The 22,849-nt window shown below is 41.8% G+C and overlaps 1 protein-coding gene across 3 annotated transcripts in view; it reads right to left on the reverse strand.

The window, feature by feature from the left end:
* CUNH16orf70 (chromosome unknown C16orf70 homolog) overlaps positions 1-22,849 on the reverse strand; it is a 33,350-nt gene that overhangs the window by 1,814 nt on the left and 8,687 nt on the right. Inside the window, exons 4-19 of one of the 3 annotated variants that reach the window (XM_027902532.1) lie at positions 22,619-22,702; positions 19,773-19,816; positions 19,426-19,505; positions 15,080-15,174; positions 12,711-12,808; positions 10,991-11,103; positions 9,973-10,106; positions 9,294-9,377; positions 8,521-8,603; positions 7,708-7,751; positions 5,752-5,795; positions 4,349-4,407; positions 2,759-2,831; positions 2,209-2,294; positions 1,827-2,086; positions 302-497 (exon numbers count right to left, since the gene is read on the reverse strand). In XM_027902532.1, coding sequence (XP_027758333.1) covers positions 2,017-2,086; positions 2,209-2,294; positions 2,759-2,831; positions 4,349-4,407; positions 5,752-5,795; positions 7,708-7,751; positions 8,521-8,603; positions 9,294-9,377; positions 9,973-10,106; positions 10,991-11,103; positions 12,711-12,808; positions 15,080-15,174; positions 19,426-19,505; positions 19,773-19,816; positions 22,619-22,702 — 1,191 coding nt within the window. In that variant the 3' untranslated portion in view covers positions 302-497; positions 1,827-2,016. Of the gene's footprint in view, positions 1-301; positions 498-1,759; positions 2,295-2,758; positions 2,832-4,348; positions 4,408-5,751; positions 5,796-7,707; positions 7,752-8,520; positions 8,604-9,293; positions 9,378-9,972; positions 10,107-10,990; positions 11,104-12,710; positions 12,809-15,079; positions 15,175-19,425; positions 19,506-19,772; positions 19,817-22,618; positions 22,703-22,849 lie in introns of those variants that run through there. The other 2 variants (XM_027902533.1, XM_027902534.1) reach the window with 2 other exon arrangements.

The raw sequence follows: 22,849 nt of genomic DNA on the forward strand, positions 1-22,849 counted from the left end.
ACACTGCAGAGCCCACTGGGCTACCCACCAAAGTCAGCCTTGCCTTCTACACCTCAGGGCCAAAATTCCCCAAACACTTCAGCGTATCTAGCGGGGAAACAGACTGCAAGTTGATAGTTACTGTTTCTTTGGAGAAGGTACTCGATTGGCTATAAGGGAGGAACACTAAGTCAGGTACTTCAAATATGATCTCTGAAAGGCAGTAAAATAAAAAGAACTATTTGATAAGAAAAAAAAAAAGCAAGATCATCCATGATTTTATTACAAAAACACCCAGCAACTGTATTTAACACAAAAACAGTAACTGAGAGTCTCTTTTTATTTTTCTTTCAGTGTACATGCTCATTATTATTCCACTTAATTTACAGAAGGGCTATGTAAAATGAAATTAAAATTAGAGAGGAAACAAAAAGGAAGGTTGAGGCATAGAATTTTCTTAGCAAGCAACGATCACGGGAGACAGCACAGATTGAACAGGGATTCAACAGGAGTGACACCTAGGGATAAAGGTAAACAGTAACTTTTTCCTTATCCATTAGATTTTCCATGGGGCTTTTTTGTTTGTTTTAGCAAAACAGTTTAGAGTATCACAGTATACAGGAAGACTAAATGGCAAAGAACATCTCACACACACACACACATTTATCCCTGCTACTGGTCCAGGATCCAAAACTTCAGTTAACATTCGATTTCCTATCTCTCATTCATTGATAAACTATACAGGATTACACTGTACATGGAGTTAAAATTACAAAAATGTCGTATTTACAAAAATCTGTACACACATAGTAAAACTCACAAAATTGTCATCTATGTATCACAAGTTGCGACACCAAAATATTAAAAATGGGATAAAATTATACATTTCTCTTGTCCATTTTTAAAAAGGGTTCATTGTTTCAAAGACAGACCACCTATTTCTCCCAAATAAGACTGGTAAGAGAACTAGAAACCTAAAGTATCCTCCTGGGATAAAATGTCGCGAGCAGCATCTCCCAACTGGAAAGAAGCCTCTCCCTGTCTGCTGGGGTGGGGTGTGCAGTTAGCGGGTATGTACAGACGGTGGAACTACAGCGAGGATGTCTTTGGCTAAACCTTTGGCATAAATTAAAACCACACCTCAAAAGTTACAGAAAAGGTTTTCCTGGTGATGGCAGAACTGGGGAGTTTCTGTCTGAGACACCATTATATACAGCTCCTCTTTCTCTAAGGAAATAGAGTAGGAATAAAGGACTTTGCAACAGAGGCAAATGAGGCAACATTATTTCTTTGTTAAATTTTTTTCACTAGTATGAAAAATCGTATCAAATCTTTTCACTAAAACATAATTCAATCGTAGAAATAACTTCTTCCAGAATTTTTTTTTTTTTTTGTAACCGCGTACGAAAAAAATTAGTAAACCAGCCATGAAAGAAAACAATTGTATCAGCATATCAAGTACATATTAGTGCAGGAAGGTGGATAAATCTGATCCACTGTATAAATAAGCTTTATGCGCAGTGTACATTAAATAACCATCACACCCCACTCACACCCAGTACACAGATGCTCCTCAGTGAAGATAAACATTTATCAAGTAATTAAAGTGTATGTAGTGCAAATGTTACAACCAAGTATTATGCACATGCTACTTGCTTGGTTTTAAAGTTACACGAAGATGTGGTGCCTGAAATCATGGACATATATACATCCTTGTCACACTTGGTACAATGTCCTAAGCCACAGAAATACCGAGGTGTTTATATCTATATATATATACACACACGTTTTTCTTAAAATGTGACCACCACATCGATACAGTAACACAAACAGACTAAAATCAATACCTGCTTCCAGATGCTCCAAGGCTCAGAAAGTTTGTGCTTCTAACTCTTGCAGTCAATTATGTGCCCCTCTTCCCTTTCCCCCTTCTGCCAGCTGAGAAGGAGGGACAGTCTCCTCAGGTCTGTGCTGCATAGGATGAGGGCAACGGAGAGGAATAAACGACGGCACAGGCACCTAAGCTGCTTTCCTCCATCAACAGTTCCACGCCCCACCATGAAGGGTTGAGAGAATTCCCTCTCCACACCGCTCCTGGGTGGAAAGGCTTATTGAAAACAAAAAAAAAAAATCATAACGTGCTTTCCATATTATAAGTGGCAGCAAATCAAGGCACGCTGTACTAATTGTGTAGCATTGAGATTAGCTGGCTCTGCAGGGGAGGCTCACTGGGGAAGGTCCGACGTCCTCAACTGGCTGCTGGGCCGCGTGGGGCCGTACAGGGTAACAGAAGCTATGTGATTATTCTGCATCACCTGCAAAGGCACAGCAGGACAAGGGGGAGGTCAGGACAGCTGGTACACTGAACAGAAACCCAGAAGTACGAAAATGGTGAGTACGGAACTGATCCGCCCGAAAAAGAAACCCCAACGACAAAAAGCGAGCGCTCGGCTGGCTCCTGAAAACGGCCTCCAGATTTCTAGGACACATCTGAACACCAGCATGTTCCACCACTGCTCAGAGACACCTACATGTATCTCACAGCCATGTACATGTATCTCCTACTAGCACCAACTCCAGGTGACAAAGTCCCAGCTATAACACGTACAACCTCAGAGGAGAGCTTGGAAAGTTTCCTCTTTCCGCCAGTAGGCACTAAAAATACAGCCACTCCCAAGCACTGGCTGTTGTCACCATGGGGAGGAGGAGGCCACTCATAATAATAGCAAACTCTTCGCTTTCCCGTGCTCAGACAAAAATAAAGGGGTTTTTTCCTAACCTCAAAGATCATTCGCTGCAGTCCAAAGCAAAACGTTGACCCAAACGGGTTAGTGTTGTTCGGAGATGATGACCTGAACAGAAAAGAGGAGAAACAGAATTTAAAACTGGATGTGTGAGGGTCAGGAACCCCTTAGGGAAGAATAACTACTCAGTCATATGAGGTAAATGACAACATCTTTATCATGGCTTTCATCAAAAGGAAGTAAATGCACATTACACCACTGCTGGACTCCAAGTGAGCCAGAGGACAGCTCCGCCTGATGGCAGAGCCATCATTACTGCTCAGGAGAAAGTAATCCAAAAGCTACTAGTGACCTCTACAGGAAAACTCTCTTGCACTTAACTTGAACAGGAAGAACCCTAAAAACAAACAGACACACAGGAAGAGAGAAGCACCATGTAACTTACTACACGTATTTTTTGTGCAAGGTCCTTCCCTTTGTGCCTCAGCCCCCAACATACGTATTTACCATATACGGTCTATTTATATTTACTGTGTATTGTCTATTAATCCATGGGTTTGAGCATGAAAAAAAAGATTACCCTGTAAGATGCTGAAATAGAAGTTTTACTAAACAGTATTTTTCAAGATCTATGGATCACTTGTCTTTCAGCTATTTCTGATATTTCTGGATCATATATTGACAATGGCAGATTTCTGCTGACTGCAATCAATTTTAGATTACAGCCAAAAAAAAAAAAAAAAAACCCTAGAAAATATTTACCTTCTGTCCCTTCTTGTAAACTGGTCAGTTTTTCAAACTGCATTCTGAGTCATTTGAGATGGGCTCAGTAAAGCACTCTCTGGTTGAACTACTCTCTACAACACAGATGGAAAAACTAGAAAGGCTCTGTGTCATCCCTGACACAGCTTCTGCTCTAATCAGCTCACTGGCATAAGACAGGAGTCAAGGGGAACAAAGAGCACAATGATTAAGGGAGAAAAAAAAAAAATCAAACCCATGAGAAAGTCAGATGAAAACACATTGCTTGGTTTATTTGAAACTGCTGCAGCATTTTCACAGCACCCATTGCTTACGCTTGGCCTGAGACAAAAATCATGGTTTCATAAGTTTTATAAGTCTGCAAACAGAAATGCCCATTTAACCCAATATCCAGCTCAGTTTCTGCAGAAACAGAGCAAATTTAAGGATTACTGTATTATCAGGCAGCCTAAAATAACTGTGGAACAACCATGTATGTTGTTCCTAAAAGCAAAGCTTCTTCAGACAGACTGGTATCATATACACTATCATGTCCACATATACTGTGCTGTATAATATATTGTTGAGATGTATAGAAAAAGTAAAAAAACTCTGCACTATTTATTACTCATAAAGGAGAGACTGTTTTACATGTTGCTTAGCTCTTCTCTGCATTTAGTAGTTCACAGGAACTTTGGAAATGCTTTCATTCAGCATGTCAGGTTATTTCCTCTGAAGGCAGATATCTAGTCTTGGGAGTGGCTAAAAAAGCCTGAATCTTTAACCAGCAAAGCAATGCAGAAGTAACTAATGCAATAAACACCATTCCTCATCCTCTGTTATCAGCTCAATCCCTGCTAAGCAAAATAAAGAGAGATTTTTACCTGTGAAGTACCACTGGCTTCTCTACAGGGTGCCCCAGTAGATCCTGAATACTGTCCCACTGTAAATACATCAAGAACTTTGTGTTAAATTGAGGCACAGCAAAACTCTTCTTTTTATGTAGCAAGAGCATTGTGTACATTTGTTTGTGACGTGCTCATTTGCCAAATAACCTCAAGGTTGTATTTACAGAAGTCATTTGTGACTGGAGCCATATTCAGTAATGAACTATGCATTACTAAGGCTAGGAATTTCTCTCAGGGTATTTCTCATTATTGTCTAAAAATAGCCTGGAATTAGAATTATTATCATACAAAAAATTCTATGGGTCTTAAAGGTAAAATGCAGCTCAACAACAGCATTCCAGGAGCAGCTCAGAGGACAGAGCAGCTGTGGGAAACTTTAAAAAAATATCCTCTTACACACCTTCACAGAAGGGAAAAATAGCCCTGTTACTACCTCACCCAGAAGTCTTTCCTTGATTTAATAACAAGACTGAAGAAGAAGGCTGCACTGCTTAGGAACTGGCAATGTCCAGCAGTTCCCCTCACTCCAACCAGACTCGAAGCAGCTGCAGTTTCACACACAAGACTGAAATAAGTCCCAGCACTCTGCAGGGTGTAGGAGATCACACCAAAAAGCACAGAATGGCAGCTTCCTGGTTGCTGACTCCAATTTTATTTCCCAGTATGGGACCCAAAATGCACCAAGGAAAGCCTTCATTTGGCACCCCAGGAGCCAAGAGAGCAGCACTGACCTTGGCTGAGCATCAACTGCAGAGACACAGCTGAACACAGATTTTGAGAAGCTTTTCAACTTAATGCAGCTCTCAAATATGCAGCAGCAACTGCCCAGCTGGGGATTTCATTTGGGTGGTGAGGCTAAACAGTCTTCAAGGAGTCTGCTGGCATCAGGAGGTGTCACACTGGCAGTGACATTTCTGTCACTGCTGCCTGAGGAACATCTCATTACTGGCAGCCTTCAGAAGAAAGTGGAAGGGCACTGGACTGTCTTGTTAACACTACATGTCTTCAAGAGCTCTCTTTAGTAGAACAGCTCTGAAAATTTTGTTTACAGACAGGTCTTCCAGCCAACATTCAGCCACTGCTGCTGTCGTTTCCCATTCACTTACTCTACTGTTCTATTTCTACCTGCAGCTCTGTTAAAATGCAAGCCATGCCACAATGCAGTAATTTGCTTTACTTGAAGAGTGCAATGTCTTCAATCCCTAACACATCAAAATATTTAAATCCCAAAACATACTCTAACTTCTGGCCTTCAGCTATTCCATTTTAAAACAACGTGATACCGCTGCTATGATTTCTGAAGTGTATTGTAAATCTGGCACAGATCATTTACATGGTTTCAGAAAATAAGGAAAACACTCAGTTCTGCAGAGACTTACCTTGCTGTATGTTGTACATGTTTCTGTCTGTGAGTCAGCACTATCTGTTGAAGAGAAAAAAAAAAAAGCCTTTATAGCTTGTGCTTGAAGAGTCCCCTATATAGTCCTTTATTTTGAGATGTTAGTTCAGGTAGGAGGAGACATATGAGCCTTAAATCAATGAATATACCAATTTATCAGCAAACAGAATTGTCAGTAACACTGATTAAATGCCAGTTAAGGTGATTACACAAACCTGCCTATTTACAGCAAGTTCCCAGATCTAAGATTCCAGCTGTGTAAGCTGTAACTCACATGCAGAGCACCACTGGAAAATAAACTACATCTCTAGGCCAGGAACAGCCTCCTGTCGAGGTGACGTGGCGTGTCACCCATGAAGTCCAGAACACTCCACTTGGGAAGGAGGCTGGCTAACACTGGTACCTTGAGGGTCAGGAGCTGGCAGGCCTGAAATCAGCTCAAACACCACTCTTTCAAAACAAGGATGGCAGAGAGCTTGGGAATTGCAGTCTGCCTAATGAAAAAAGCTGCAGGTAGGGACAGTGGCGCATTTACACTTACAGCCTTAAAAAGAAAGCGTTTGCTGGTGCTTTCAAGCACTTTCAGACACATATTCGAGTACTCCTAAATACTGAAAGCACGTTCCCACATACTAAATGAGTTGAACATTGCTTTTGATCAAGTTAAAGACCATTTGCTTCTCTTATTTTCCCCCTGCTAAATAAACATTCTCCCTGTGCTGAATTCAGTGTCTGTGCAACTTGAACTCTGGCTCTCAATTTATCGTCTGATGCTGAACTACAAAAGGGAGTTAATAAAACTGCATCAGGCACTGCCACCAGAGGGAAGAAGTTGGGCTTTTCTAAAAGGTTATAACATCTGTTTACAACTTGCTACATGTCCTGAACATAAGCTGGAGACCAGAAAGGCGAGTTAAAAATGCCAAACAAACAAAAAACCAGACACATTCAGAAGAAATTCATGATGCTACTTGAGGTGAATGACATTAATCAGGAACGAATGCTTTGAAGTACTGTACAATAACCTAAGGCAAAATAATTTAAAAAGGGAGAACTTTCATGCTTATTCTCTTGGCTGAAGTACAAATCAACTTTCATATAAAGCTTGTACACACAGACATTGTTTTTTCAGGTTTTTAATCCTCCATATGCTCAAACTGCTGTGACAGCCACAGGAGAGCTGCACGTCACACAGGGAAGTGCTTTCAGGGAAAAACCAATCAGAACAAAGAAAGCATCCCTGGCCAAAACCCAGCCAGCATGTGGTATTCCCAGGATAATCAACACACATACCTTCCCAGGACACCTTTATTCTTACATTAAAGAAGTCAACTTCAATCACTGTGATCTTCAAACAGGGCTCCCCTGCTTTGCTGAGATCAGTTACATGCACAGAGCTGGGGACATCTCGGTACCTTGCCAAAGGTGCTAATATAATCACCTAGTGATTATATATGTATCTTTTCAAGTAGAGACTTCCAGGTGAACAACAACAGCTATATTTTGTTTACAGCACGCAAAGCCAACTTATTCTGGATGTTTATTCTCATTCCCAGCTAAACCAGTTTATATTAAACATCACAAATAAGCCTTTCAAGAGCAAGCCAGCACTGGATCAGTGGACTGGACAGATGAGCTCAGACTAACATCTCCTTACAGATTTTGAGCCTGCAGGTACAAGGTAAATGATTTTGGCTGAGAGGCAGCATTACAGGAAATTAGTGATGTTGCAGCTAAGTATTTGTGTGATCCCAATAAGTTAACAGGGTAGTGTAAGTTAAATCAGAGAACTGCTAACTTGCCCTGAAGTAGCTTTTCCACTTAAATAGAAACCTAGTCCCAAAATTTCTCCTCTGCCTCAATGACTGATCATCCCTCCCCCTGGAGCATTGTGTGGTCCGTGCCCCTGAGGCAGGGCAGGAGGGGAAACACTCACCTCGCTTAATGACGAGGGGAATCTTGAATTCACAGCGATGGTAGCTGCAAAGGGCAAACAGTAAAGATATTAGAAACACAGAATTATAAACTAATATAAACTGCACAGCCACAGACTCAGGGCTCTTCATAACCCACTTAATAACTCGCTTCATGAAGAGTCACAGGAATAATAAAATGGAAGTGAGAATCTATGATAGCAGATTAAGTTCTCACTTAGATCTTCTACATCAAAAAACACAGCAGCCTAGGAATGTCCTGACACAATTTGCTAGAGGACACAAGAAGCCCTTTAGCACAAATTACTCTGCTGTTACACAGAGTGGATGGGGAAATATTTAGCTTAGAAGCGGCACTATAGATTTCTCTGTCACTAACTGCTTTAATCAGACATCACTTATTCTTTGACTCGTACCCCTCTTCTAAAGAGTTTACATTTAACAAGTATTGAAAACATCTTCAGAAGCATGAGAGAATTTTTTTAATCACTGACTGAAATAATGTTATGAAAAAACCCAGCAACATACCTACCTGCTAAAATGAAGTTTGCCTCTAGCAAGAGTTGGCCCATTATAGCTGGACCAAGAACTACCTCACCTCATTCACTACTTTGAGACACACTTGACAAAGGCATTCAAGAGTAACAAGAAAATATTAATAAAAAATGTTACTAATGATGTCTGAAACCCCCACAGGTTACTGGATACACCAAAGACACTTAGGAAAAAAGACTGGAATTTTAAAAAGGGAACATTAAGACTACGTTAAAACATCCGAAAGGGAAATCTTAACGAGACCAATTCTGCACACTCACATGTTAAAGTTGTAATGACCAGGATAATTTGTATGCAGGACAAATTTCTTCACCTTGTGAGTGTTTGCATCAAAGAGAATATCCTGTTGAAGACAAAAAAAAAAAGACAGGTGAAGCAATGTGGATAAAGGAAGCTGGCCTTCCCCAAACCAACCTGAGATTAGTTATAATAGTATCAGTATAGAGTAATATCTATCTATCCCACTGGAACCGAAGGCAACTATGAAAAGTAGAATTTGACAATAAAACTATTTGTAAATGCAAATAACATACATCTCCTCCAGCACTCAAACACAACTGCAGCTTCATTTGCTGATGCTGGCAAGTTTTCTAAGGAGGTCTTGTTTTTCTGCACAGTATTTAGAGGAACAGAGACCAAAGCAAAGCAGCTGTAAGGAGGGACATGAAGATTGAACTACATCCCACAGCTCAGCAAGCTCTCACACGTGATGTTGTGGCACACCTGTCTCAGGTCTGTGGGATAAGGCCATGGATCTCAAAGCAGGACTAGTATACTTATGCACCAGGCACAGCAGAAAAAGGAGAAAACCTAAGAGGATACAAAAGTGCAAAGAGCCCTCCATCCACTGGTGGAGATAAAACATTCCTGATGAAATCTGTGTTAGTGTAGCTTTTCATGTCAAGACATTCCTAAGGCAGCAATCAGGAATTTTGCAGTCTCTCACTTCCCACAGCCTTTAGCCTCCTGAGAGGATTGCTGTATAACTAAATCAAAACTTTATATGAATTGTTTAGGGAAACTTCCCACTCACCACTCCAAGGGTGAAGTAATTGAAGAAGTAGTCATTGCACTTTGATGGGACCTGCTTATGGGGCGAGGGCGAATGGATTTTCATCTGCAAGAAACACATTTTTCAGACACATTCGATAACACTCCGAGATGAATATCACTAACAACATCACTACATTTAAACAAACTGCCACAATGTCATCTGAAGCCCTTGTTCAAACATGTAAGAGACTGTGCCTCATGACAGGATCATCACCTGCTTGCAGCAGCACAGTGACACATCATCTTATTCAGTTACCTGAATGAAAAGGTTTGCTCTGTGTAAAAACATCAGGAAAGGATAAGAGTATGTGCTGAAGTTCCTGTACACAGACTGTAACTGAGGAAATAGGCAGCACACACTTGCTAAGGCACGTTTGGATTCAAAAGTGCTCCCATTTCTATTAATTCTTAAACCAGTTAAAATGATGCAATTAGACTTTTTTTTTTTTTAATTTAAACAGATTGGCACCAATTCAGCTTTAAAAAAAGCTTTTTAAAACCTATTATATATTGATTCATGCTGGCCTACCATGTCAAGTGAAGCACTCATGATTTGTGCTACATGGTGGTTTATCTTCACGGACCTGGCAAAACACAAGCCCTGTGATGGGACTGAGACACCACTGAGCAAAGCCCTGGGCCTGAATGAATTCCCTCACCTTGTCTTCGGACTTGTAGAAGACTTTGTGTGGAGAGCCCAAGGTGCTGAGCACGTCCTGGCACGAGTCACCGAAGAACACGCAGCGCTCGAATACCCGCATCTTGGCATCGGCGAGGACTCCTGGGCCACAGCCTGGGGAGGGCAGAACAGCTCACAGGGCACCCTCCTCACCGCACAGGGCACCCTCCTCACCTCACAGGGCACCCTCCTCACTGCACAGTGCACCTTCCTCATCGCACAGCGCACCCTCCTCATCGCACAGCGCACCCTCCTCACCTCACAGGGCACCCTCCTCACCACCCAGGGCACCCTCCTCACCTCACAGGGCACCCTCCTCACCACCCAGTACCTTTTTTTTCAAAATACTGTCAAGTCTCAAGTAATGGTGACTGAACCAGATCCTTTGCAGCTCTCATATCTTTCCCTAATTTCTAAGCACCCTCCCATCTCTGACAGCACATACAAGGAGGACTCATCAGCTGCTGTCACTGTCACCACTGTCTCCTACAGCAAATAAAACACAATTGTCAGTGCAGCTTAAGGCTGGAGCACTGATGCAGTCACTTGCTGGCATTTTTAAAAGCCTTCCAGATTTAATCACGAAAATATCACCACCATACAGATCCCTGGATCTCACAGAAGATGTACACATACACAAGGTTTCTGGATTTCTTGTGTGTGTTTTCAGTGATGTACTGAAAGCGGGGATGTGTTTTATTCTACACACACATCTGGAGACAAATTCAATTTCTGCAAACAGACTCTTAGGAGTTGGGACATCTGAGCACAGGACTACAGTTCTATGATTTCTCCAGGGCCAGGAGAATGGGGCAGCAGGCAGATTCACCTTCACAAGGGTTTTACTGGTTTTGTTTCCAGCAGTTCAAAATAACATAAACAGAACACTTTGAAATCACCTACAGAATCATGACAAATAACCCACGCTAATTTCTACAGGTCTGCCCCTCTTTCCCTGAGGAAAGCAGCCAGTTCAGCGTTGGGAGTGTCTCCAGTACCTGCAGTGAGCAGGCGAAGCCGCAGACCTGAGGGTCCAGTTCCATCTCGCAGGACATCGACGTTCTCGGCGTACACATTCCCGAGGAAACAGCTGAGAGGCATCAAGGGAGCCCTGAAACCAACCAGACAAACGTGCACGAGATTCACTTCATCTGCAAACTATCCAGTAACAAGCTGGTGCCAGTTCACTGGAACAGAGCACAGTAATTTGGACAAAGCTGCATTTAACTGAGATTAAAGATGAAAAGTTACATTGAACAGAAGGATCAGAAAGTCTGGGGAAAAAAGAAGAGGAACAAGACAGTACTCAAATGTAGGATCTTTACTATTAATGGAACAAACAGCAAAAGCTTCTCCATGATGCTCTCTCAGTCTTGGGAAGGTACTTCCTAGCCCAGAACATGAAATCAGTTTCTACAGCTACACCAAATGCAATTGTGCTGCTTTACTGGCCAAGTTCTCAATTTAATTCAACAACAACATTATTTTAGAAAACAGGAATAGCCCCAAGTAAGATATTTTCAATGGAAAGGCTGTTTTTCTGGGTATTAGTTTGCACCTGCTCCTTAAAATTCACTGTTCTTATGCATATTCCTCCTCCAGGTGAATGATCTGAGCTCCACGTCTGGCTTGGAGCTCCCTACACACACACACAGCAGAGCCCCATGTGACAATCAGGGCTTTCACTAGAGCCCACCATGTCACAGGTGGGTACAGACAACAGCATTTTCCTGAAGTGCACTTATTTCTAATTAGGAGACAATGTGCACAAACAAGGTTCCCCTCCTGAGCAGCACTCCCAGGATGTGTTTCTCTTCTGGCATTAAAACTCAACTGTCTTTGCAAAAACTACCACCTTCTCACTTTGGATATTTATAAGCCAAAAGGAAGAATTTACAGAAGTGCCTTCAATTTTTCCCTGAGCAAGGAAACAACGTTTTTAGAAAGAACAAAACACCAGATGTTGTACAGTAAGGCACTGCTTTAAAAAAAAAAAAGGCAGAATATAATACCACAGAAAACATTAACCATAGCAAAATATAACTCCTCTGTTAGTATTAAGGCATGAAGGTTGGTTTTCTCAGAATCCTAGAATGGCTGGGTTGGAAGGGACCCCAAAGTTCCAGCCCCTCTGCCACGGGCAGGGACACTTTCCACTAGGCCATGCTGCTCAAACACCCACCCAGCTGGCCTTGAAGACAGCAAGCTCAGACACACATCTGCAAATGCACTGAACAGATGCATGTGGCATTTTATTATCTTTGTATAGCAAGAGTTTAAGACCCTTGTAGGACCCTGGCATGACACACACAGTACCAATACACTACAACTTCCTGACTGCCTACTGCGAGTTGGATTTGCTTAGGGAGAGGTCATCGACAAAACAAAAAACTAGACTAAAAATAGCCTAACCACATGTCTTACTTGATTCATTATGGTTCCTGCTTTATTTAACTAATTCATTTTCAGGCCAACTGAACTTGCCTACTACAGCTGAACCAAGGTGATTTTACAGCCACATAAATCAAATCAACATGTGAATAAGGTCTGAGGACACCACCTATGGAAATTTGAAAGAGGTTGGTATCTAAAGGCATTCTGCACATTACCAAACTCATAAAAGACCCAAAGTGAGCTAAAAAGAAAAAGATCTGATTATATTTAGCAATTGCAAGACAGTAAATAAATGATCAAAAGAGCAGGCCCAGCTGTACATACTTGGTATCCTGCAGACTGTTTCCGTTGTAGATGTACATACGTTTCACAGTCGCACCATGTGGAATCTGCAGAGAGGCCAGGCCATGGGCAAAGTTGGGCTGTGGAAACACAAAGTCATTCTTGTTACACAACACTTCAGCTCCAAGTCAGAAGCTACCTGAGAAATACAGTCCGTGCTTACCAATTCAAGTGAGTCTCTGGCCAAAGACAAGGCAGGGAAAACAACAAACAACACCAGCCTTCCAGATGGTGTTTCTCCACATCACACCAGCCCTGGATTCCCAAGCTGGGGTGAAACACTAGGTTTATCCATCAAAAGATGGCACTGGTCTGACAATTAGCCATGGTATGCACTGAGAACTTCAGTGTTTCCCTGGGTTGATCACTGGCACCAGCACGATCAAGGTGTTTGTACCGACATGCTGTGTCTGAGGTCTAAGAAATCATCTGTCTGAATGCAAAACTTCTTTTTTTCTCTCCCACTGCACTAATTTCAGCCTTCTCACATTTTTGCTGGTTTGCAAAATGCCTTTATCTGATGAATGGAAACTTGTTCATTAAAGAGATTTTCTGCTCTCCTCATCACTGCACTCTCACACGTACTGCTCTGACAGGGATTTTGGGTGCTCTCAGCAAAGGGAAAGGGTGCTAAGGAAGTCAGGCTGACTCTTGCCACACTAGAAGAACGAACTTCTTTCAGCTCTGAAGATGACAGGACCTTCTTCAAAACTGACCATGTACTTTGCTGTCATCAGACAGAAAAAACTCCAACTTTGTCACAAAACCAAGATGCACAATATGCAAACTATTACCTGGTCTACTTTAGCAGGACATCACATAAGGTGGACACAAAAATTCTTCTTAGGAAAAAAAATGAACCTAGAGCAAATGCCTTTTACTGCTGTAGGCATTTCAAAGGAACCCTGCACTACTTAGCTGATGTAGAGATGCCAAAGTCTTCTTCAGAGTTTGTTCATCTCCACAGCAGAGATTACAGTGCTTTGACAGTAGTTCACATCCATATATGATTGTCCCAGAACATGACAGATTTTGACATATTCAAATTTGAATTCACTCTGCAGTCTTTCTCAATGTTCCTCCCTAAAAAGCTCCACAAATAATCATCTTCCCTGTGGACTGTTTCATACTACTATTTGCTAAGCAATCCTACTTCTACCTCTTTATATTCCTGGGAAGACTTTGGCCTTTCACTCTGTGTGAACATTTTACCACCTCACTAGAACAACTGAAAGACTTCGAGAGTGAAAAATCATTTTCTCACTGTTCTAGCAGTTTTATTTTAACATCTTTCACTTTTAGGTAGTCCTGCAAGGAGTAGTGAGTTGGACTCAAAGATCCCTACAGGTCCCTTCCAGCTTGAGATGTTTTGTTGTTTTTTCAAATCTCTGGTATAACAATTGACTTTTTCAGTGGCTTGGCCATTTCATTCATCAAAGCCCTGGGAACTCCTGCATGCAAAGCAACTACTCTTTGTTGGGCCATGCTTTTTGTCTGGCTTAGATGGTTTCTATTTACTGACCAATATTTATGAAACCCAACTGACCTTCATTGCCGCTAAATAATAACTTCCCTGGCTCCCCCCTGTTTTCTCACAGGCCAACCACAACCACTAAAGTATCAGGCTGCGACATAAAACATGTGTCATCATGCTGGTTATTTCTTCCCCTTTGTTTTGGCTCTTCAGATGCTCCTTTATTTTTAACTGATAAGCCTAGATTATACAACTCATTCTCACACCAAACAAGTTAAACATACATTTACCACAGAGGACTTGATCTTGTTTCTGCTTTAGACAGTGATTCCCAAAGATTTCAGAGAACACAGTAATGTGTTCAATTATTCAGTAACTCGTCCAAACATTTGGTGAATATGCAAACAGGCATTACAAATAAAGCTCATTCGGTTGGCTTGCTAAAAGCACTGGCATGGAAGGACACTTAAGATGAAAATGTATTTTATGAACCCCATCCTACTTTAGTTGCATAACCACTTTGATGAGACTCAAAAATATCTGATAAAAGAACAGCCTCCCAGCGGATTGCTTAATATTTATGTATTTGCATAGACAGCACTCATATTTTTAGAAGGCTCCTTTCAACAACAGAATTGCTGGTCCCAGTTCATGATGCAAGCCAAGCCTCCAAGCATGTGCCTTCTGCTAACAGGAAGCAAGTTTTTAACTGTGAAATGGTTACACAGCATGAATAAGAGCACAACTGAGGAGTTAAATTCCTTTCAAATGACTGGTTTCTTTTGCTTGCAAAAGGCAGTGAGACACATTGTAGGTGATACTTTGCAAGTAGCATAAAGGCAAAAAGACCATCCACTAACTAAGAACAATTGCTGACCTCGTACTTCGGAGTTTCAGTCCAGGAGTCCAACTGAAAAGAAAATGACAGTCCTCTGAAATTGAGGTGAAAGAGCTGCTCAGCTGAGTTATACACTAAAAGGGAAAAGAAAGTAAAAGCAGAGTTACCAAAATAATCTGACAATATTCCAGTTCACGTGTAACAGCTCCTTCATTACCTCAGTGAATTTGCCACATCTCAAAATGCAGGAACACAATTACACAGGACAATAACAGTTTTACATTTAATTTGTTGCAGTAAAAACACAGCAATAAGAGAAACCACGGCTTCATTACAGCTGCCTCCACAAGCCTGCAGGCACTCACCTATCCCTAACGACACAATTACACAATATGACACAATCAGTTATCCCTCAATATCTCTAAAGTAAACAGCCACCATTAGCACAGAACAATTCTGTCCATTGTTATGTAAATCACTGTACAGTAGTAACCAGGAAGTCTTTCAGACAGATGTGCACAGAACACTGACAAATCCCCTGTTTCACACCACCCAGTGACCTGCACTGGCACCTCTGCTCAGAGAGGAGCTGCCCTGCCCGGGTCAGCTGAGTTTCCTGGCTCAGACCAGCACACGGAGGAAATGCTTCCCACACAGCAGCCTTTACAACAGCCATCACAAATAACATCACAGAGCCAACAGCCCACTGGGCAGCTCCCCCAGACAGCACCAGTGAACCAGAGCATGCCCAGCCTTCCAGCAGCCATCACGTCACGAGATGTCCTGATTCACCGCAATCAATTGCACAACATCAACTATAAACAACAATAAATGTCATCCCAGTACTTGGACTCTGACAAGACACGCTGTTTGCTGAGACTGTGGAAAGAGATTAAAAAATAATCCCAGAAGACTGGGAGCTTGGGAGCTGTTCTGGGATTGGTGCTACAAACTCTAACCTGTGCCCGGTAGCTGCCAGGGGAACAGAGTGTTCCTCTAACACACAGGAGCTGACAGCTTGAAAACAGCAGAGGCTACAAACAATACAGGAACCCTCTAACAGGAGAGGCTGCTTTCTTCCACTTTACCAAAGGACGTTGGTTCAACAGTCCCTTTTTTCATACAGTTTCATATTTAGGATGACATAGCATAGAGACAAAATGCATATAAATAGATACTTTATTCCCTCCCTCCCAAAGCATCTTTCAAATGTTCAACTTGAGAGACATATTACAAGGTATCTGGACAATGCCAGGCCACCCACGATAGGAAAATAATAGTTGAAAAATAAGCATTAAGCTTTCAAAAGTCATCATTTGCCTTTCCTGCAGAACGTGCTGGTTAAGAGTCCCATGCTTGTCAGTCAAAGGAAAACGTGTGGGGAGAGGGAAGTGTTTTGATCGGCAGGAAAATTACACAAATCTCTCTCATGTGATAAATTATGATACATCTTTTCCAAAGCCCACAGCCAGCTGGAGAACTGTTTTTCCCCTAGTCATGCCAAGTGTGATATCTGATTATACAAATCGCACCAGTTCCCATCCCCACATTTGCTGATGCTTAGGCTTAAAGGGCAAGGAATGCTTTTATTCTTGGGAAGTCCTCTCATATCTCCCTCGAAACCATGGGTCACAACCACAAGGTAAAGGGGTTTTTTTAATTATTTTTCCTTTTTTTGATTTATTTATTTATCAATCACAGAGGTACCTGCAGAATAACTCCATTCAAAAGTGCTGACAGAAGCAAGACAACTGCTCTGCTGCTGCCCTCCGGCTGGGCAAGGCAGGGGTCTGCCCTCCAGGAAGGCAGCAGGGTGGGAGCAGCTGGGAAATGTTTCTGGGGAGCAGGAGGGGACAGAGCCACCAACAGCACTAAGGCTGCAGAACAGCTTTTACAGTTCTAGTAAAAGCAGAGGCAGATCCAGGGATGGGCTTTGCATTCTACCCCATGGCTTCAGCTCACCCCCCAGCCCCGACCCACGCTGAGTGGCACTCTGGCCAACTGCCACGTCCACCGGGATCCGGGACAGGATGTGATTTCAACAGAACCACTGGCAAAAGCAAGCCCTTCCCAGCAGGAGGGCAGGTCAGAATCATGGAAACGTGGGATCAAAATCTTGGCTTTCAGGGAGGTGTTGACCAACAAAGCGGTCATATTTCAGTAAGCCCCATGACAAAGGTAGTGCAATGTTTCAAACTAACATTAGCCAAAAAAAGTCACAAAGCTGTTTTTTTATGACTCTTCTCTTGTAAAACCACTGATCTGGCAAAACCAAACCTGCTCACTGAAGGTTGGTTTCAACACAAAACTGTTGCTAACATTTTGAAATATATTTTGAAACTAGCACTGTATCCTGTTGCAGGAAAGTTCTGCTGCAAAAACCTTGGTTTTAAGTGAGAGACATTTCGTGTGAAATTCTAGTGGAGGTGAACATAGAGATGAACAACAGAATACTTTCCAAGTGCCTCCATTGGAGTTTTGGAGGAGTATTAGTACAGAGAAGAAAAGGGATGGTCATGTCCCTTTCATTCATCAAAACCAGCACATTAAGAGGAAGGTTTGTCCTCCCACCCCAGCCCCAATTTTTGTGGGACATGAAAACACTATCACCATCCACCCCACAGTCTGAGAACTTTTCCATTTTTTTTTTGCCTTTTCTATTTTGGAAAACACAAATAAAAAAAAAGTTATCAAAGACTTGTGTTGCATAATATTGTTCAAGCTGTTTATGACAGGCAGCTTTATATAGAGCATTTACTTCTGCTAAGTAGGTTGTTAATGGAAGAAGTATCTTTCCAATGAGGAAGCTGAATAAGCAAATGCACTACTGAAATGGTACCAGAGGCCAACGTTTTAATAAATAAATGTTCATATCTTCATTAGATGAAAAGATGTTATGAAAAACTACCATCAGGTGAAGCAAGCGTGCAAGTTCTCATAATTAAACATGACAGGTGCACAGGTCTGCAAATTCAGCACAAAGACATGGGGTGCCAAACTATGTTTTTGAGTGCTTGCATACACTTTTAGGCAGTAATAAAACAACAAGCTATTACTACCATAAGCAATGCTTACAGCTGGGTATGTATTTTTACAGTTCACAATATCACAGTTTTGAAAGCGCTTCACCTCTAAATATTTGCAAATGAGCCATCATCAAATAGCAAGTAAAAATTATGAGCTGTGCCAAGATATGGAACCACTTTTATACTTCTTAAACTCTACAGTCTCTTGTACACAATATTTCCATAACAGATCTAAGCACAGATCTCAATTTCTGCCCAAGAGGAAATGTTAAGGTCATGACCAAAGTTTAAAAGGCTAATTCTGATCCTTGGAGTATTATGGCTAGAAATCCTCCAAGCTTCATTTCCCTCAGTCTGATATTCCTGTACTGGTGCAGGCTTTTATGCAATGATGCTGCTTCAGCCACATGACCCTCCCCAGTTAATAAACCCTGCTCTGTCATGTGCAAGAGGCTGTCTGCAGACAACAGAGACAAAGACTGGATGTGCAAGCACCATCCATCACAAAGAACACTCGCCTGGTTGGGATCAGCCTGACTGCTGCAAATGGACTGGCTTCAGCTAAAAATAGAGAATGAGCCTCTAAAAACGGTATCTTGCCTATATGGAGCTGATGTTCTCTCTTGTTGTGCCACGGGGCTCCATTTCTTGAAGGTTCCTGGGCAATTATAAATATCCTCCTCAAAGTTTCACCACTGCCTTATTCTCATCACAAACCCCTAACAAAGCCCTCACATACACTCTCCATTTTTGCATATAAACAAGGAATTTAAAGAAAGCCTTTTTCCTGCTCCAGAGATGGTGAACAGCCAAGCAGCAGTGCAGGAGTCAGAGCTGGTTCAGCCAGGTTAAACAAACGTGTCCTGGCTCTGCTCGTGCTCACAGACACTGAGCTCACACCGCCAGTGCTCCCAGGAACAGGAGGGAGGATGGAACCAGTTCCACACAGGCTCAGCTCTGACCCTGCCCAGAGCAAACAGCCCTGGCTGACTGCACAGAGAGCAGCTCAAATGTCTGTATGTTCATGCTCTACACAGTCCCTGAGGGCACTCGAGAGCTGACCACGCACAACAACGTGTAAAACAACAGCCTCAACAGAGCTCACAGTTCTCTGTGATCTTTAATGACATCTGAACACACCACTCTGTGCCAGTGACTCTCTGCCTCACCATTTCACTGCAAAACAAGTCCCAATTGACGTGATTTTCCAGCTGTACAAATACAACCATCCTGGAACACAAGTGCAGATCATCTGACAACAGAGCTGCCTACACATTGCTCTAGGCAGACACACGGGAGAGGCTTCCTAGAAAGAAGTCTGCCAGTCCAGGTGTGCTTCTCAGGAATATTTTGGCTTACCTCCTGGATGTGTTGCTCCAAATGACTGATCAATTTGTTCTATGGTAGGAGCAATTGCCTGAGAGTTAAAATGGACACCACTGAAAAAGGAAACAAAATGAATCTGAACGGATTCTACAAACATTTATTCACAGTAATACCACATTTAAGCTGTATGAAGTCTCCAAGACTGAAGGAAAGAGTAAACTGCTAATTCGATCAAGTGCTATGTTCAGGAAATTATAATTATGCAAACTCCTTTATGACAGCTATTTGGGTTTTATGAAAAGAATAACTGAAAAAAATGAATGCAGAATTTTTAAAATTGAGCCTAACCAAGAAATCATGCGAGGTCTTAAATCACTTACCAATATTTTAACTTCACCTTAGTCAAGTCATAAACTTCAATCACCTGAAACACAGGAAACAGAAACATTACCATACTTCACACATTTGCACCATCATTACAGAGGCAAATTCTTGTCCAAAGGCAAGACTAGCCAATAGTGCTCAGTCCCCTCACAGAATTTTGCCAGGATAAATCACACTGTCAGTGATCAACCACGAACACTGACTCAGCAACTGCACATGTGACCCGAGTGCTGAACAGCTCTGGGCTCAGCACAGAACCCCCATGTCCCACACACACAGCACTGCCTGCAGGAACCACAACTTCACCCACACATCAGCATCCTGCTCTCTGCTGAATTTACTCTCACCCAAATTCAAAGAGAGGCAATAGCAAGAATCAGCTAATTAGGGAATCCTCTAATGAATGTGGAAGAGCAGGCCATTCCCTGGGCTGCCCTGAAGAGGGCCTGGGCAGGACACCAGGTGCTAACATTGACTGCACTGTTCCAACCTTCCAGCTCCTCCTGAAGTGGAACATGCACACAGGACTGAGCAGTCATATCCCATTCCAGTTCTACATGAAAAGACATCTTGCCATCTCACCACGAGTTACAGAAGACAATCAGAAGAGCAGCCCACAAAGAATCAGAGCAAGCCAACACACCTAGTTCTGGTATTTATGGAAGGTTTTAGACCTTACTGAGTATTCCAAGGTCCAGATCCCTTGTTCTGAATACACCATCGTGAACACGCCCCTGACACTGATTTCACTGGGGTTTATGTGACTGTTACTGGATTTTGAGGCTACCCTGGGCTTTAAGCAGATCATTTTTGGCAAGTAACCATGGACAAATGCAAGCTTCTTCCACTCTACATATGCATTCCCGTGTCAGCAGGAAAAGCAAACACATACAGCACATCATAACTGCTGTAAAGAAAAAGTAAAGCACTTTTTATTGTTTTTTATAATCCTCCAACAAATCATTAGCAGATTTAGAGAGGACTCACTCTCTAGCTAAAGAATAAAGCAGTATTTCCCAAGGAGCTTGCTACCAAATGTGGCTTTAAAGCCTAAAAATATCACCAGCTAAGAAGGAAGTCTTGGTTTTGGGAGATGCCCAGTAAATAACCCTAAATAAAACAACTTGCCATGTTTAAACCACTGTATCTATATATATTTAGAAAAAAAAATAAATCAACATTTAATGGCATTTCAGAATATAATCAACAAGTAGAGCACAAAGCAAGTAACAAATTAACATTCTCTCAGAACCAACGTCAAAGAGAAAACAAATTTTTCTTCTCAACAAAATACCCTTGGAATTGTGCTTCTTGGAAAAACCTGGTTATCTGGTATTTTAATTCAAATCCAGTTTGACATGTCCAGGTTTCCTTTCCTGCACAGCCCGTTAAAAAACAAAGGCTACTTTTACGAAAAGCTCGGAACAGCAACAACAGCAACAGCACTAAAAACAGTTTTCTAAGTTACAGAGGCCACACTGGCAAAAGGATTAACGTGATTCCACGGGCAGAGAACAAACCCTGAGAAGACCAAGGACTGTTCAGTGCTGGGTTTACTAAACAGCCAGAAGGCAGCTGGTTTAAATGAATCAAGCCTGACGTTTCATCACACTCCCTGTGCTGACAATCCCTGCCAAGACTCAGAATGTTCAGGTGTCTCCTGAGCAGCAGGAGCAGATGGACACTGTGAAATCTAAACTCTTCCCATCACTGAGGGAGCATGTGGGAGAGACCCTGATGCTGAAATTCAGAGGAATGTTGTCAGACTTGGTCCTGGATGTACCAGTTCACACTAGCCCACATCAGTAACAACTCCTGTGCCATGCTCTGGCTGCTGAAGGTGAGTTGAGAGACTGTGCACAGGTTGTTCCCCACTCCCCAAAAAAGGAAGGAATTCTTTAGGAATACCGCTTTGACTTTATTCCTGCACCAGCTTCCTTGGACCTATCAATACTTTCCATTTTAGCAGCCTGTACCTCAATCTCTTTCCACTGTCAAATCTAACAGCAACTGTGTATTAAAAGCAAACACATAAAAGAGAAAAAAAAAAAAAAAGGCCTCCTGATTTTTCCAGTTTTGCTGCTGCTGAGCAACACTGAAAACAGTCACACCATCTTAAAAACAGCCCTTCCTTACCCTACACCTACACTATCCTTTAGCAAGCCCTGTGGCTCACTGCTGAACTGATCCCACTGGGTTCCTTCTATCAATCAAGCTTTCTGGACACTCTTACAAAGTTTTCATAGCACTGTATGCATTTACACAGCCTGACTTTCCACAGTTCAAACAAACAAGAGGTATCACTAGGCCACTGAACCATAACATACCAGAAGAGATTGGTTTTCCTGTACTTTTTATTTTTGAAACAAACCTAAAAATACATACCAGAAGAATTTGAGTTTTATATTTTTAGTTTAAAAAACATTTTTTAAAACGTTATGGAGAAAGACATGAAAAGCTCTTGCTTAGTTTCAACACGGAGTGCTGAAATGGCAAAATCAGACCCTCAAAAACTGGAGGTGAAGAGACAAGGCATACACTAGTGACAGCATTTCAAAAACACCACAGGACTGTAACATTCCCAAAAAAGTCAGTAAGCAAGTCATGGACCTGAAATGGTTATGCCAGTTCTGAGCTCAGTCTCCTTCAGAATTAAACATAATTGGAAAGATTATCAGTGTAAGCTACACCTGCTGTACTATATATATATATATATATATATATATATATATAAAACAAATTAAATGTCTGAAAGAGCCACATAGTTATGCTGTATTAAGTGCCAATATAGCCTAGAAGTTTTGGTTTGCATTGTCTCTCTGCACAAAGGGTGTTTCATTACCTTAAGTCTCTGATTGAAAGCATCAAACAGCAGTTTGATTCCATCCTGAGTCAGGTTAAGGATGAGGTCATGGCTAAGAGGGGACTGTAAAACAAAAAAAAAAAGCTGTTAGGTTTCTAATTGTAAGGTTTCTTTGTTTAGATATATATCACTGTAAAAGTATAAATGGGGTACTTTGGAAAAACAAAAGTGCCTCAGAAAAGCAGCACTTACTCAACAAATAAGCACAAC

The sequence above is a fragment of the Empidonax traillii genome, unplaced genomic scaffold (genome assembly GCF_003031625.1).
Source record: "Empidonax traillii isolate 1590-97213 ecotype Southwest subspecies unplaced genomic scaffold, ASM303162v1 scaffold887:size345335, whole genome shotgun sequence".
NCBI lineage: Eukaryota > Metazoa > Chordata > Aves > Passeriformes > Tyrannidae > Empidonax > Empidonax traillii.